This window comes from Trachinotus anak, unplaced genomic scaffold, assembly GCF_046630095.1.
Source record: "Trachinotus anak isolate AG129_WGS33_773 ecotype Australia unplaced genomic scaffold, CSIRO_AGI_Tana_v1 ptg000025l, whole genome shotgun sequence".
Classification (NCBI taxonomy): domain Eukaryota; kingdom Metazoa; phylum Chordata; class Actinopteri; order Carangiformes; family Carangidae; genus Trachinotus; species Trachinotus anak.
Genome location: NW_027273876.1, coordinates 1,718,193 through 1,731,402, shown reverse-complemented (window position 1 = coordinate 1,731,402; position 13,210 = coordinate 1,718,193). Strand labels below are relative to the sequence as shown.

General features: G+C 42.0%; 2 protein-coding genes across 3 annotated transcripts; one reads left to right on the top strand and one right to left on the bottom strand.

Annotated features, from left to right (window-relative positions):
• Positions 1-39: 39 nt before the first annotated feature.
• Positions 40-4,401, bottom strand: asb3 (ankyrin repeat and SOCS box containing 3). Its single transcript, XM_071461652.1, has 10 exons — positions 4,319-4,401; positions 3,916-4,120; positions 3,280-3,453; positions 3,002-3,114; positions 2,785-2,917; positions 2,412-2,589; positions 1,653-1,871; positions 1,257-1,559; positions 1,033-1,166; positions 40-935 (listed from the first exon to the last, which is right to left on the bottom strand). The coding sequence occupies exons 2-10, from the start codon at positions 4,115-4,117 to the stop codon at positions 703-705; spliced, it is 1,689 nt and encodes a 562-aa protein (XP_071317753.1). The 5' UTR covers positions 4,118-4,120; positions 4,319-4,401; the 3' UTR covers positions 40-702.
• Positions 4,363-12,826, top strand: cunh10orf88 (chromosome unknown C10orf88 homolog). Of its 2 annotated transcripts, XR_011684988.1 has the most exons (10): positions 4,450-4,590; positions 5,119-5,311; positions 5,429-5,626; positions 5,918-5,987; positions 6,067-6,258; positions 6,715-6,861; positions 7,372-7,495; positions 7,970-8,171; positions 10,605-10,772; positions 11,681-11,816. XR_011684988.1 is itself a non-coding variant. In XM_071461654.1 (9 exons), the coding sequence occupies exons 2-9, from the start codon at positions 5,163-5,165 to the stop codon at positions 11,886-11,888; spliced, it is 1,290 nt and encodes a 429-aa protein (XP_071317755.1). In that variant the 5' UTR covers positions 4,363-4,590; positions 5,119-5,162; the 3' UTR covers positions 11,889-12,826. The 2 variants fall into 2 exon arrangements, 1 of the variants encoding a protein (XP_071317755.1); XM_071461654.1 differs by lacking the exon at positions 10,605-10,772 and having other exon boundaries at positions 4,363-4,590; positions 11,681-12,826.
• Positions 12,827-13,210: the final 384 nt, after the last annotated feature.

The following is a 13,210-nucleotide window of genomic DNA, read 5'->3' as shown; positions in this document are numbered from 1 at the left end:
TCATCTCAGAGCTTATCGATAAATAAACCCCACCACCACTTGTTTTAGGATGCTTTTACTTATAATTCACTTTTATTATACAACAAATATCATACGTGATGCCTCCTCAGCAAAAGAAAAAGAGTAGAAACAAAATGAGGATATCACAATATTTAAATGAGGGGAATGATGTTTGATAATTAACAGGTGAAATATCATGAAGCCATCTTTTAACTGTTTGTTTATCTTTTAAAACCATAACCTATGAGGTCTGACTTTGTTAAACCCACAAAACATATTTTAAATTCTTATAATCCCAAACTCACAACAAATATGCTGAATATTGAGGAAATGTTTGCAAAATGATCCACAAAACATCGAACATTTTTCCATTTGATGGAATGGTGCATTTATGAAAAACAAAGACTCTGGGGTCTGCATATTGCACTGTAAACATCATACAGCTTCCAGGAGAGTCTGACACTGTGCTGTCTTCAAGCCAAAGGGTGCTCACACCAAATACTGAGTGATCTAGTTTTTTTTCTATTTACTGCACTTTGTTTGAATTTCATAGATAAATAAAAGATATTCATGGCATTATTTTGAGAGTATCCTCATTTTACTTCTAGTGCGTAAAACCTTTGCACACGACTGTGTCTGAAAATGTCAAACAAGATGATTTTAACAACCTTAAAGCAACACAGAGGGGAAAGTTGGATGGTGCTATAGAACATGTCTATGTTGGTGTGTACTGTGGTATCCCTGTATTCGATTTGAAAGTGGTGATGGTGGTGAGTGTGGGAAAGAAGCCTCTGGGATGTCCCTGAATTGAAGGAAGCCATTAAGTGGGGAGGGCACAGGGAGCTGCTGGACTACATTGGTCCTCATCAGTAGATCTGGTCCCAACACAGCCCTAACCTGCAGTCGGCAGATGTGGGAAAGACAGGGAATGGAGTCTAGAGGGAGTAAACAGAATGAAAACAGTTATTATTTGAAGTTTACTACAGATTAGTAGAAGCATATCTGCTATATATATATATGTTGTCACTGTACCAAAATATGGACATGGTTCCCAGGTTTTCTCCACTCGTCTTTGATTCAGAATATGTTTTAAAGGGACAGACAGAGTTGACCAGTTTACAAACTCTAGTAGGTAATCCAACACCTCACTGTCTGCTTGTTCCAGCCTAAAAAACACAGAGGACAGAGAAACACTGATCAAGAACTGCGCTCTGATAAGTGACCAAAAAAGTGAGAAAGTGAGAGGAGAGTCTTACATGTGGGGCTGAAGCAGTAGAGAAGGCTCCAGTCCTGCCTTCAGGAGCAGAGGAAGCCAGCAGGCAGCAAAACGTACTTGGTTTAGTGCCACACACAGCAGATCCCTCAGTTCCTGCAGCTTTAACACAGTTTTCCCATGATGCTGTGATACAGGACGGTCCCCGCTCAAAGTCTCTGGTCGAGGGATCCATCTGTGCTCAAGTATCAGCTGCAGCAAGTCTGTTTTGTCAGTGGCCAAGGCATAAATCCAGTCCTCCTCAGTCAAAGCTGCTCCAGCAGCTACCAGCAACCTCACTGATTCACTGAAAGAGATTTTAATCATTATCAACGGCCAATCAGTTGTTTTATTTTGTGTATGTTGCTGAAGTGTTAGTTAAATCTGCTTTCGTACAAACCTGTATGGTTCGGTGGGTGTATGACACAAGGCGAAGGAGAGTGGTGAACGGAGGCCCAGGATGTGTGTGCAGTCTTGGGCATCTGGGCTGTAATCTTCCCTTAAAAGCAGCTCAACACTCTTGCTCTGATGGTTGCTGATGGCCACGTACAGTGGACTTACCATGCCATCGCCGCCGTCACACACACGATCTGTAACAGCTACCAGCCTCCTGAGGACACTGGATTTACAGAATTAGAGAGGTTTAAGGTAAAAAAAAATTGTTTAAAACTGCATACACCATCTCCAAACAATCAGCATCAGTGCTGACATGAAATTAATCAACAGTTCTGGAAACTAAATAACTTAATTCCAGTCAGCCGTTAAGAAAAATTATCTTTTTTTTCTGCAGCCTCTCAAATATGACAATTTCCTTTTTCTCTATGTTATATCTTAGTAAACTGAACATCCATAGGTATTAGACTGTGGGTTGGAGAAAACAAGCAATCAGAAGGTGTTGACTTGGGCTCAGAAAAACTGTAATGGACATTTTTTACTATTCTCTGTTATTTTATAGACCGTAGAAATTACCCATAGAATTGTAAAGTTTGTCAGAATGCTGTTTCTCTAATAGTTGTTCTTGTAAACAACAGCTCACAACCCAGTGACAAATGCAACATATGATGAGAGACCACAAGCAGATATTACTTCTTTTTAAGGGGTTATGTCCTGATATACTGCCCAACAATGCCTAAATGAAAGACAAGTTATAAGTCAGTACCCGATTTGACCAAACTCAGCAGCAGCATGAATGGGGAGCTGGGGCCAGTCATGACTGCAGGCTATGTTAGGATCAGCCCCATGGTCCAACAGGAAATATACACACGCCTGGTGGCCCTCTTGAGAAGCAATGAGCAGTGGTGTGGCCAGATCAGCTGCCTGGGTGTTCACATTGGCACCTAAAGTGAAAACCAAATCAAACACAGTTCATCATGTATTCCATTTTACTTGATTACTGGTCTAAGACATGAGAGACAAGAAGAAGCAGAGAGAATAGCTTTGACACAAAAAAAGTCTGTGTCAACAGTAAATTGCAACATAGCTATGAGCAAATGTGTACAAATATGAAGGCATAAAGAAAAACAGCTATTTACCAGCATTAACAAGAATTTCTAGGCATTCCTGCTGCCCATACTGTGCAGCCACAAAGAGAGGGGAGATCCTGTGGTCATCGACTGCCTCCAGGTTGCATACATTAACCAGTATACGCACAATTTCATTGTGACCCTTAGGGAAGTGAGAGTGTGTGTTCATTAATAGTCAGGATACACCACAGACAGTAGAGTGTGTGTTTGTGAGTTTCATTATTACCTTATAAACAGCTTGATGAAGGCAGGTCCAGCAGGACGCAGTGTGTGTTCTGTTGACCTCTGCACCTTCACTAACCAGCAGCTCCACAACCTCCTTGTGTCCACCGTCTACAGCTGTTGGAAATTAGCAGCTGGTAAATACAGCAGATAGAATTCATTCAAATTGAAGCTGAACTTTATTATGCAAGGATTCATTTGGTCAGAGGTGCATAAAAGGGTGAAAGCAGTACAAGGAGGTGACGTACAGAAAACCATTTTGTTGATGTGCACGTGTTATACCTGCATACAGAGGACAGGACAAGTCATTAGTCAGCTGGTTGATGTTGGCATGTGCTTTCAGGAGGAGTCGGACCACCGCCAGGTGTCCACGCTGTGCTGCCAGGTAACATGCAGATTCCCCCTCATGAGTCAAAGAGTTCACATAGGCATGGCAGCCACGGGAGGAGGAGCCTGCTGCTTACAGTTAGAAAAGGAAAAATGTCTATCGTTGTTGTGTCTTACTTTGACTTTAAAGAATATCTCATGAAATTCTAAAATCTGAGAATTTACAGTTTTCTCTGTTTTCCGTCCTTTTAAATGAAGTGCATCTAGGTTTTGGACTGTAACCTGTCACCATGTGTGAGGGGTTTTATTCACATTCGTTCTGTTGTTGATGTAAAATGATTACGAAGTAATCATGTGTAATCATTAATTGCAGCTCCAGTCCAATTTGAAAATGTTCCATTGTATTTTTTATCATGGGAACAATCATTAGCTGCGATAGAGACTGTGAAACCAGTGATTCAGGATACTGAACGATGAGAAAGATCCCAGCTGTGTGGTTTGTCATCAGATAAGCAAAAGGAAACCATGAACAATAAAGAGTCGCCTTTTGCCAAGAGAAAATAAACAGAACCACAACCTCGTTGTCCTTACCGCCGGCAGCAGACAGAATTTCCTGCACACACTCTGCGGCTCCAGCAGCCGCCGCCTCATGCAGGGCCTCCCAGCCGCGGTTGTCCCGACAGTCCGCGCTGCAGCCCCGCTTTATCAGCCTCCTCACCCGCCTCCTGCAGCCGGACCGGGCTGCGGCAGCAACACTGGAAACGGTGTCTCCGTAGCACTCCGTGAAGTCCATCCCCTGCCCCACAAAGAGTTAGCATGCATTATCTATTTCCCGGTTAGCGAAGACATCAACACACAACTTCAGCCGCCAAGCTCAAGCCGCTCAGGAAGCTCTGTTCAGCTCTCGAAAAATCTTACACAATGCTACATACAGCTTTGATTAAATATGGCACGATAGGTTATTTGTTTAACTCGAATAAAAGTGCTTGTTTACCCTGTGTCAAGGCTTGGACCGACATCTCCTAGTCGCTGTTTATTGACGTCACACCGCCACAACGCGTCGAGTGCAGCGACCCGGCAGCTGTAGTTCGATGCGTTAGATTTAGCGTTAGGATTTACCGGTAACTCCAGTTAAAATCATCACATCTGCCTCCGAGACGAGCTAGATCCGGAGTTTTTGGTTGAGTGAGAAGAAATGCGAAGGATGAAATTCAGAAACACTTTGCAAACAAGCTAATCAACCGTTTCAGCTGAAGCGATTTCAAGGTAAATGTGAACAGTGTTATGGTTTAATATTAGCAGCCAGATTATTGTTATTCTTATTTACAGTTAACGCTGTTGTAGCAAAAACTTGACTTTTAAATATAATGTCGGTCGAATTCTAACAGTTTGAAGCAAAAGAATACAAGTCAAAACATCCCAGCACCCTACAGCTACAAATACTGTCAAATGTTTCTCATGTACTGCATCAAATATACAAGGTAAAGGACAAAACAAGCATCTACACAGTACATGCACAGCGGAAGCTAAACTGCACTGTCAGATACTGTTAAAATGCTGGGGCTCACAGTTTAGTTGCTAAAAAGAAGCTGCCTGAGAACAGTCTTGTGTCCTGATTTGTTTCCTAAATGCTCCAAGTCTCCTACCTTGGTCCTTATCTCTTAACTCCTAATTTATCTTCTGTCCCGTCTCTATTCAGCCTCATCTCAGAACCTCTTCTTCTGCTCTAATCTTGTCTCCCGATTGTTTTTATTCACTCTTGTCTCCTAAATTGTTTCCTACCTTGTGTCCTAGCTTGTCTCCTTGTAGGTTACAGTCCCTGTGGCCTCAGCGGCATCATGGTGGACATTGCCATGAAGAGCGGAGCTGCTTGGGTCTGTCATGCTCAGGGCCATCACCTGGCTGATGTCCTGCTTCCTGTTCACATCAGTGATGAAGACGACCATGAAGAGGAGCTGGGTCAGCCAGAGGGAGACAAGACAAACCGGTACGAAGTTGTTAGCGTAGCGTGACATAGTAAACAGATGTTACCTCTGTTTCACACAATGTAAGATGACTGACAGCTGAATTTCCTAGGTTTTGACTGAACACTAATCTCTCTCAGGTGCAGCCCTGTGCTGCTGGAGCAGACAGAGGAAGGGTCTCCCTGCGTCCTGACCGTCCACTGCAGCCCCAGCTCCCCCGCTGCCATCAGCCGCCTGCTGGTCATCAGCGAGGCTCGAACCATGGAGCTGTATGACCAGACGGGAGAATACTGTGGGACAGCACGGGGGGAGAGGGACGACAGCATCCGGCCAGACAGGTATACACCCACACACATTCATCATCCCTTGAGTTGCGTGTTGTAGTGGTAGTAACAGAGTTTGTTTTTTGAATTTACACATAAGAAATTTTCAGTTCCATTGATGTTAATCAGTTTTAAATGTAATAGTTAGTTGGCAACATCCAGAATTTGAATTTAGTCAGTGACATGTCCTGTCTCCCCACATGTCCTATCGCTCAGTACCAAATGTTGAGTACAGGATAAAACGCAGTTATGTATATAATATGTCTGGGATATTGAAGCAGCGTCTCCTCTGTTTTTTACTCACAGTGAAGACAGAGGGCCTTTCTACAGGAAACAGCTGATCCTGGAGCACCCGTCATCTGCCTGTGAAGTAAAGGTGAGCTACAGTACGATCAGGCTCAGAGGTCAGTGCTGTGACTATGAGTTTAGTTTAATCATCTGGTTCTGTCTCGCAGCTGCTCTCTCTGGCTGGTAGAAGCAGTGTCTTGGTGTCTCGGGTCATCGTGGGTCTTAAACCGCTGCAGCCTTGTCCAGTCCGTGGCCCCGGCATTGACATGCAGCAGGTGCAGTGTCTGGTTGACGAGATGGGAACAAGTCTCTCACCAGGAGCCCAGAACCTCATGGACATGGTCCACTTCCAGCAAAAGGTAGAGGAGCAGGAGTTATTTATCATGACTAATATATTTATTACAACAGTAACATAAGTAAAATGACCATACTGATGGATAACATGTTTTAGCTCATTACCTCTCACTGTGTCCATAGTGTGCCATAAGGTTTTACACTACTTATCGAAGTGCAGGTAACATTAGGTTTCCGTTTCAGTTGCAATGAAAATCAACTTGTTATACTCTAAACATGCAAGCAGGGACTGTTTCAAAACCTCTCCCTCTTAATGTTCAAGAATGTTCTGAAATTTAAGATGTGGGTTTGGCCTGCTGAGTGTTTGTCCTCTGGACTTGATTTTCATTGTAGAAAAGCATCATAACAATTAGCTACAATGCTTTTCTACATCTGGAATGCAACTAAAATTTGTCAGCTTCAGTCTGTGTCTACAGTACAGAAACGAACACAAAGTGAAGTTGGTATGTGATTCTTTCCAGAACCAGACCAGCTCTCTGGGCGGTTTCCTGCCTCTCCTGATGGGCGGTGGAGCTTTCTCTGTCTTGGCTCAAGGAGCAAACATCTCCCCAGCAGCCGTCAGCAACCAAACATCCCAACTAAACCACACCCAGGCTGCAGAGCCCACGGTATCAATATTATCTGTGCTGTTTGCTCTCATCCCACAGAAGACTGTGATCCCTCAGTTACCACTAAAACATGAAGGAGTTGAATTTTAACATCATTTATCAAAGACAATGAGAGATGATTCTGAATGTCTTTGATCATTAACTGATATGAATGTAAACAGAGCTTAACTTAATAGTAAAAGAATCAAACAAGCAAAGCAACAACAGGGAGGCAGTTGAAATTTAAACTGGTCTGTTTGGTGTTGATGCTCCTCCTGTTCCTCTTTAAAAGGCATTATGATTAATTACAGCACATCACCAACAAATTACCCCACAGTTTAACTAGTGGGGTAGTTGCTGAACGGCTCAGGTGTGCAGCCAAAGTTGTACCAAAGTTGACTGTCTGTTTTGCAAATGTAAATCCCTTCCTCAGCATGTCCACTATCAACTTGTGAAAAGTGTGTGTTCAGGAGATGTTTACATATATTTTCTACGCTGGATATTTTCAGAGAGTCTTGTTTCTGTGTTTAGCCTCCAGTGGGCTTCATCAGCCCTGCAGACGAAGCTCCACTCGCTCAGAATGGATCGATGTCCAACGGCTCCACCTCCTCGTCTCCAGACCGCCTGCTGTCTGGTGTCAACACTAAGAACACAGGTAAGGATTTTGATTTCGTGCACAGTGAAGTCAACAAGGAGCAGACTCAGGAAAAATGATATCAACAGACATTTGTGCTGAAAAAATTTGCCTCCAGCTTGGAGCTGGATTGTCTTTGACGTTATGTAAATGTAGAAAAAAAAAAATTTACTTTGGAAATTGTAATTTGTGATGTCAGTGTGTGTCCATATTTCTGAAATTTCATAATAATCTTTCCACAAACTGTTTCTCTTGGATCAAAGAAGCAAAACACTCAAATCAGACTTGAATGAAAATACTATAAACACAGCACAAGCCTGGAAAAGAGTTTAGAGAGGAATGAAAACAATATAACTTGTGTTCATTGTTGCACACTGTTGCTTGTTTGACCAAATGAATTATTTAATAATGTAGCCTACTACTTAAATTTTGAATTTCACTCATCATAGCCACTGACTAGTTAGCAATATGGATAAATCTGTCTCTGGTCTTCAGTGAGCAGTGACAGCAGAGGCCATGCCCAGCTGGCAGAGATGATGTCACACTTCCTGAAAGGTCAAGGACATGGAGCGGCGTTAAGCCCCAGCCCTGAGCTTCTGCCCATGCTCCAGAGCGTCTGCGGTCAGGTGACGCAGCTGAGACTGGATGATGCTGCAGCAGCGGCAGAGAGAGAGAAGATGATGAGAAATGGCACATGGTGAGTGCAGTTCAGTGAGTTCATCCTGTTACAACGACTGTCAACAGTGTTTCGCTGCTGATAGAAAAGTTTGTGTTGATTTTGTTTGGTTCAGCATCAACTTGTTGCTGCTGCTCAGAGTAACAATAATCACCCTGACCTCTCACACCCACCTCAAACATCTGATCCCCTCTCTCCTTATCAATAAGTGCTTCCACGTTCATGAGCAGATGAATTAGCTCCACCTTGTGTTAGGAAGATGTTACTGCTCGGATCCTGTAGACAAACACTCAACCAACTCAGAAACATGGAAACAATTTATAGATAAAGTATTTTAAATCATTATTAATAATAAATAATTATTGTAATTGTTATATTACAATACTACCCCTGTTAGTACTTAGCATTACCACTAATAGACTCAGTATGAGTATTGCACAGTAATAATAAGTAGTTTTAATGATGAGTATGATGTAATGATGAATTATTCAGAGTGTAGTTATTCTTTTTAAAGTGAGATCCACAGCAGTGGTTCATGTTTTTCATCCTTTACTGCTTCGACAGTCTGCACAACAACACTGAACTTAACTTGGCACTGCTCTTAGAATTGCTGCCAGTATATACCAGATCAAATCAAATCACGTAAAATGGCAGCTGTGCAACAAAACAGCAGTTTGTTGGCATGCAGAACCTTCTCCTTCACTGCCTTGAAATTACAACATCATCCGCAACCGGTCAGAAACATCATGTGATTGATTTCAGAAAACAAATTATTTAAAAATGAACTTTCCTAGAGTTAGACTAATTCTAGTGTTTACTTCCTGTTTTTTAAAATTTTGGAGTCACAGCTGCTCTGACTTTGCGTCGCACCTGTTCCACACACAGTGAGCGAGCTGCACAAATTCTCCTGATAAACAGTCTGAAGTCACTGTTTAGGCCTTTGCATCTGGTCTTTAGCTTTTCTTCAGAACTGAGCTACTGTGTAGATTTTATGTCCCTGCTAACAGGCTGTATAATTCCTGATTAAACTGAAAGAACTGTTTTAGAAACACAAAGCATTTTTGATCAGTGTGTTTCAGTTATTGTTGCCACATCATTGTCACACAGTCACATTGTTGAGGGGAAAGCGCGTGGATGAAACAGAGACTCATTTATTGGGATTTTATGGGACAATAGTTTTGGTTGTCTGATGTCACATTGTTAGCTGAAAGTCAGCCCAAACATTTCCCACTGCTTCATGGTAGAATATTCACAGGTCTCAAAGCTTCCTGGCAACAATCCCACGTTGTTCAGAGCAGATCAGACGACATGGAAACAGTCAGTGAAGTGGTTATGTTGTTTTTCAGAAAACATTCAGGTTAGTGAGCAACTGGCAGACTCAGCTACACAGAAGAATCTTGGTTGGGCCAGTGGTAGTTAACAGTGCAGGCTGACACACACAGACAGCACAGTTCATTTATTAGCACTGCTGAATGTGTGAATCATTAAAATGTTGGCAAACGGCACCAAACCAAATTGAATAAATTTACATTTTTAGCCGACACTTTTGCAAAGGCTCAGTTTCAGCTCACTTGATTTACAGCTGATGTCAGTGTCACTTCAAAACTGAGAAATGTTTTCTTGAACTGGTGCCACAAGCTGCAGTTTGATAAATGAGGCTCTTTGTCAGAACAGAACAGCACATGTGGGTTGAGGGAGAACGTCAGCTGAGTCTGACTCTGCTTCGAGGAGAGGACAGCAGCTCAGCGGTACGTCTTCACCACTGAACACCCGTCAACTTACCACAGGCTAAGATATTTACAGAGATTAATACTCTAAATGAGATTCCAGAAAAAAGGAAAGAGTGATATCTACAGTGAGAAAATATTTGGCAGCACCAAATTCAAACATATTAGTCATTTGTAAAGAAAAATGTGTCACAAGAGTGGGAGCTTGTTTACAGGATGCTGATAACAATTAGCTATTGTGAAATATTTAACAACTGTTGCTGTTTCAATTGTACTTTTTATTGTTTTACTGTTAAACCTGCCTCTTTTACCTTCTTGTGAACAATTTACTACCTTTCCCAGAATGCTTTTTGACAGTTGCAGCATGTTTCAGTTGTAAGTGTAGGTGGAGGGAGTGATAATTGTGGTAAAAGAAACAAGGTTCATGCACAGTGGTGAAACTGTAAGAGTAATGTCAGTTTGTTTAAAAGTCTGACGTGTCTTTGCATCTCTGCATTGCATTGTGGGGAATTGAGGCAGCTGCTGCATTGCATTCTGATCTGTATCCTGCTTCTGTGGTTGTGTAAATTGGTCCCTATTATAATTCTACCCTGGAGTTCTAACTAAACTCTGACTTTAACATCACTTCTGCAGAAAAATACATTGACTTACAAAGATGAGCCTGACAACCAAATTTACATGACTAACTGCTGCTTTATAACATGGGGGGGGGGTTCCCCTTTAACAGCAGAATAAAAGAAATGCTGCTGAGCAGACAGACAGCAGGGATCAGACATGAACAGTGAAAGAGACGGAGCAGCAGCAGTCAGGATTTTCTCTGGTTGTAAGAGAAGCCTGATTACTGGAGCCGCAGCAGCAGTGGGATTGGTTTGAAGATTCTTCAAGATCCTTGAGGGTAAGAAGTAATGCTGCTGGAATCTGCTGAGAAACCCAAAGTGCACAGACAAGCAAAAGAGACTGGAAATGTTTAAGAAGCTGGAAAAAGAGATGTTTTGTGAAGCATCTCGGTTCTGAATTTTCCCTCCAGGTGGTTTGGATGAATCAAACCCACACTCGGCTGTCTGAGAGAGAGAAATCTGCCTGAGTAAGATGGATGCAGGAGAATTCTGAGGGTCAGCATTGACTGTAGTATGAGTGGATGGTATTTGATTAATATTAATGATTCAAAGGTTTGACTTGGTTCAGCTTGACCGGGTCACTTTTCTGTTGGTATTTAGTGGAAGTGATGTGTGAGGGAAATTACTGAAGAGGAAGAATCAGTGACAGCTTGAGGTTTTTAAACAGTGTCCAAGAGGTGAGCACACATCCATACATGCTTCACAGCTGCTGGTGCCACAAAGTCAAAATGCCCAGATGCTTTTATAGTCAAGTCATAGTTAATGTCTGTATTTTAATATGATTTAGATGTATTTCTTTCATCTTGATATTCAGAATTATGTTAACCATCTATGTAAATTCAGCCACATTTTACATACATGATAAATCATTATTATATAATAAAGCAAGAACACACACCACAGCTGGGAGGGAACTGCTGCTTGGATGTTGTGGTTAATTACGGAACAAGGGAGTAATTTTGGACACAGCCACAGACGTTACAAGGACTTTCACACAGCCAAGGTCTTAAAGTGACTCCAAACTGTGATAATTATATACTCTGTAATCCAGTTTTCATTTTATTGCACATTAGTGGAGGGTTCAGTGTTATCAGAGAGTACATGCCTCATCTTGGAATTAAACTTTTACTCTTCATGCACTTTGCTTTAACCAAATGTTACCTCATTGCCCCCCCCAACTCCACAGGGAGTTAGACTCAGCAATGGAGCGTCGTCTGGAGGAGATGGAGAGGAGGCTGAAGGAGCACGTGGACCGTCGCTTAGACGCTCTGGAGCAGAAGCTGGAGAAGGCCCTGCTGGTCGCCCTGAACCAGGGAGGTATCAGCAGTTTAGCAGGAGGACCAGCATCCACTCCTCCCGCAGAGCTGACCGTGCCAACACCAGCCATGCACTGAATCCAGAACCACTAAAATGCTAACTTAACATGTAACGTGGAGGCCTTACTGCCCCTGGTCCTCCTCAAACCAGTCAGAGGGGAGGCAGAGCAGCACGCAGACACTAACAGAGACACTGCAATAGATAAAAGGCTGAAATGGGAAACTGACAAAATTAAAACAGTGACTGCAATATCTGCTAAAATGTAAAACTGTGTTAAACCAGAAGTATCTCAGACATTGAGTCTGGTAAAGATGCAGCGTCTGTCATGGTTTCTGTTGATATTGTCTCTCTAGTAAAAAAAGCAAGTGAATGCAGCACTGTGTGACAGCTGATGTGAACGTCCTGGATGTACAGCAGGACTGTCTCATCAGCTTGTGAACATAATGAAATAGTTTCAACTATGGAAACAAAGAAGTTATAAAGTCAAAGTGAAGCATAGTCTGCAGGGAACCTTCAGTTACACCCCAGCAGCTCTGAAGTATTTCAGTGATATGATCTTTTCCAGGTTGTTGCTGACAGGTTTTAACATGATGATGATTTACATGCGACACCAGCAGAACACGCATTCATTAACACAAATGTGCATGTAAACACTCCACACATTTGTGCTCCTGGATTTCATAATCCACCCAAACATCAGTTGTATGTTGAGTAACAGTTATGACCTTTCACAGTCTGTACTGTAACTGCACTGAGCTGCTGTCACGTGTCGTGGTTAGTCAGGTGGAAAACCTCAGAAGGAAACACATCCTCCTGTTACAGGAGTGTAAATAGAGGGTGTAACTGATTAAGATGTATTTTAAAATGGCACTGTAATGTTTTAAATAATGCACATGTCTGTAACATAAAATTTATCTCCCAGTGTAAACTGTAAAATGACTGTTTTGACCTGTGATGTGGGTGGTTTTAATAACTGTACTGATGAAAATAGCAAATAAAAATATATTTATACAGATGAATGTTCTCTCTTTTTGGGCTGTTTAGTAACTTTTTCTATTTTATATGTTTTTTTTAAACAAAGATAATTTAATATGCAGGAAAGAAGAAAAGGTGAGATCATTCAGTGTTCTGCAAGGTAACAGCTTTTAAGAACTGTTATTTTCCAAATTAGAAAGCTGTAGGACAGTAAAGCACTTCAGAGGATAAAGGACAGATGAATGAATGATGTGGAAATGCAAAGAAAGTTAAAAGAAGCAAATAGAAGTAATACATTCTGTAACAAGCAGAGCCTTTTGGCAGTGGGTTTGGTGTCTTTGGGCTCCAGTGCTGCATTTTCTAACCAAAAAATGAGTCAGAAAATACTTTTAAGACTTGACAATGCTGGTTTGTGGACATTTGA

Excerpts from the sequence above, each read along its gene's own strand:
- asb3 (XM_071461652.1), bottom strand. The coding sequence starts at position 4,117 with ATGGACTTCACGGAGTGCTACGGAGACACCGTTTCCAGTGTTGCTGCC. Across the intron at positions 3,115-3,279 it reads GTCCTGTCCTCTGTATGCAG|CTGTAGACGGTGGACACAAG; the intron begins GTATAACACGTG and ends AATTTCCAACAG. Across the intron at positions 1,560-1,652 it reads ACACCCACCGAACCATACAG|TGAATCAGTGAGGTTGCTGG; the intron begins GTTTGTACGAAA and ends AATCTCTTTCAG.
- cunh10orf88 (XM_071461654.1), top strand. The coding sequence starts at position 5,163 with ATGGTGGACATTGCCATGAAGAGCGGAGCTGCTTGGGTCTGTCATGCT. Across the intron at positions 5,312-5,428 it reads GAGGGAGACAAGACAAACCG|GTGCAGCCCTGTGCTGCTGG; the intron begins GTACGAAGTTGT and ends AATCTCTCTCAG. Across the intron at positions 6,259-6,714 it reads TGGTCCACTTCCAGCAAAAG|AACCAGACCAGCTCTCTGGG; the intron begins GTAGAGGAGCAG and ends GATTCTTTCCAG.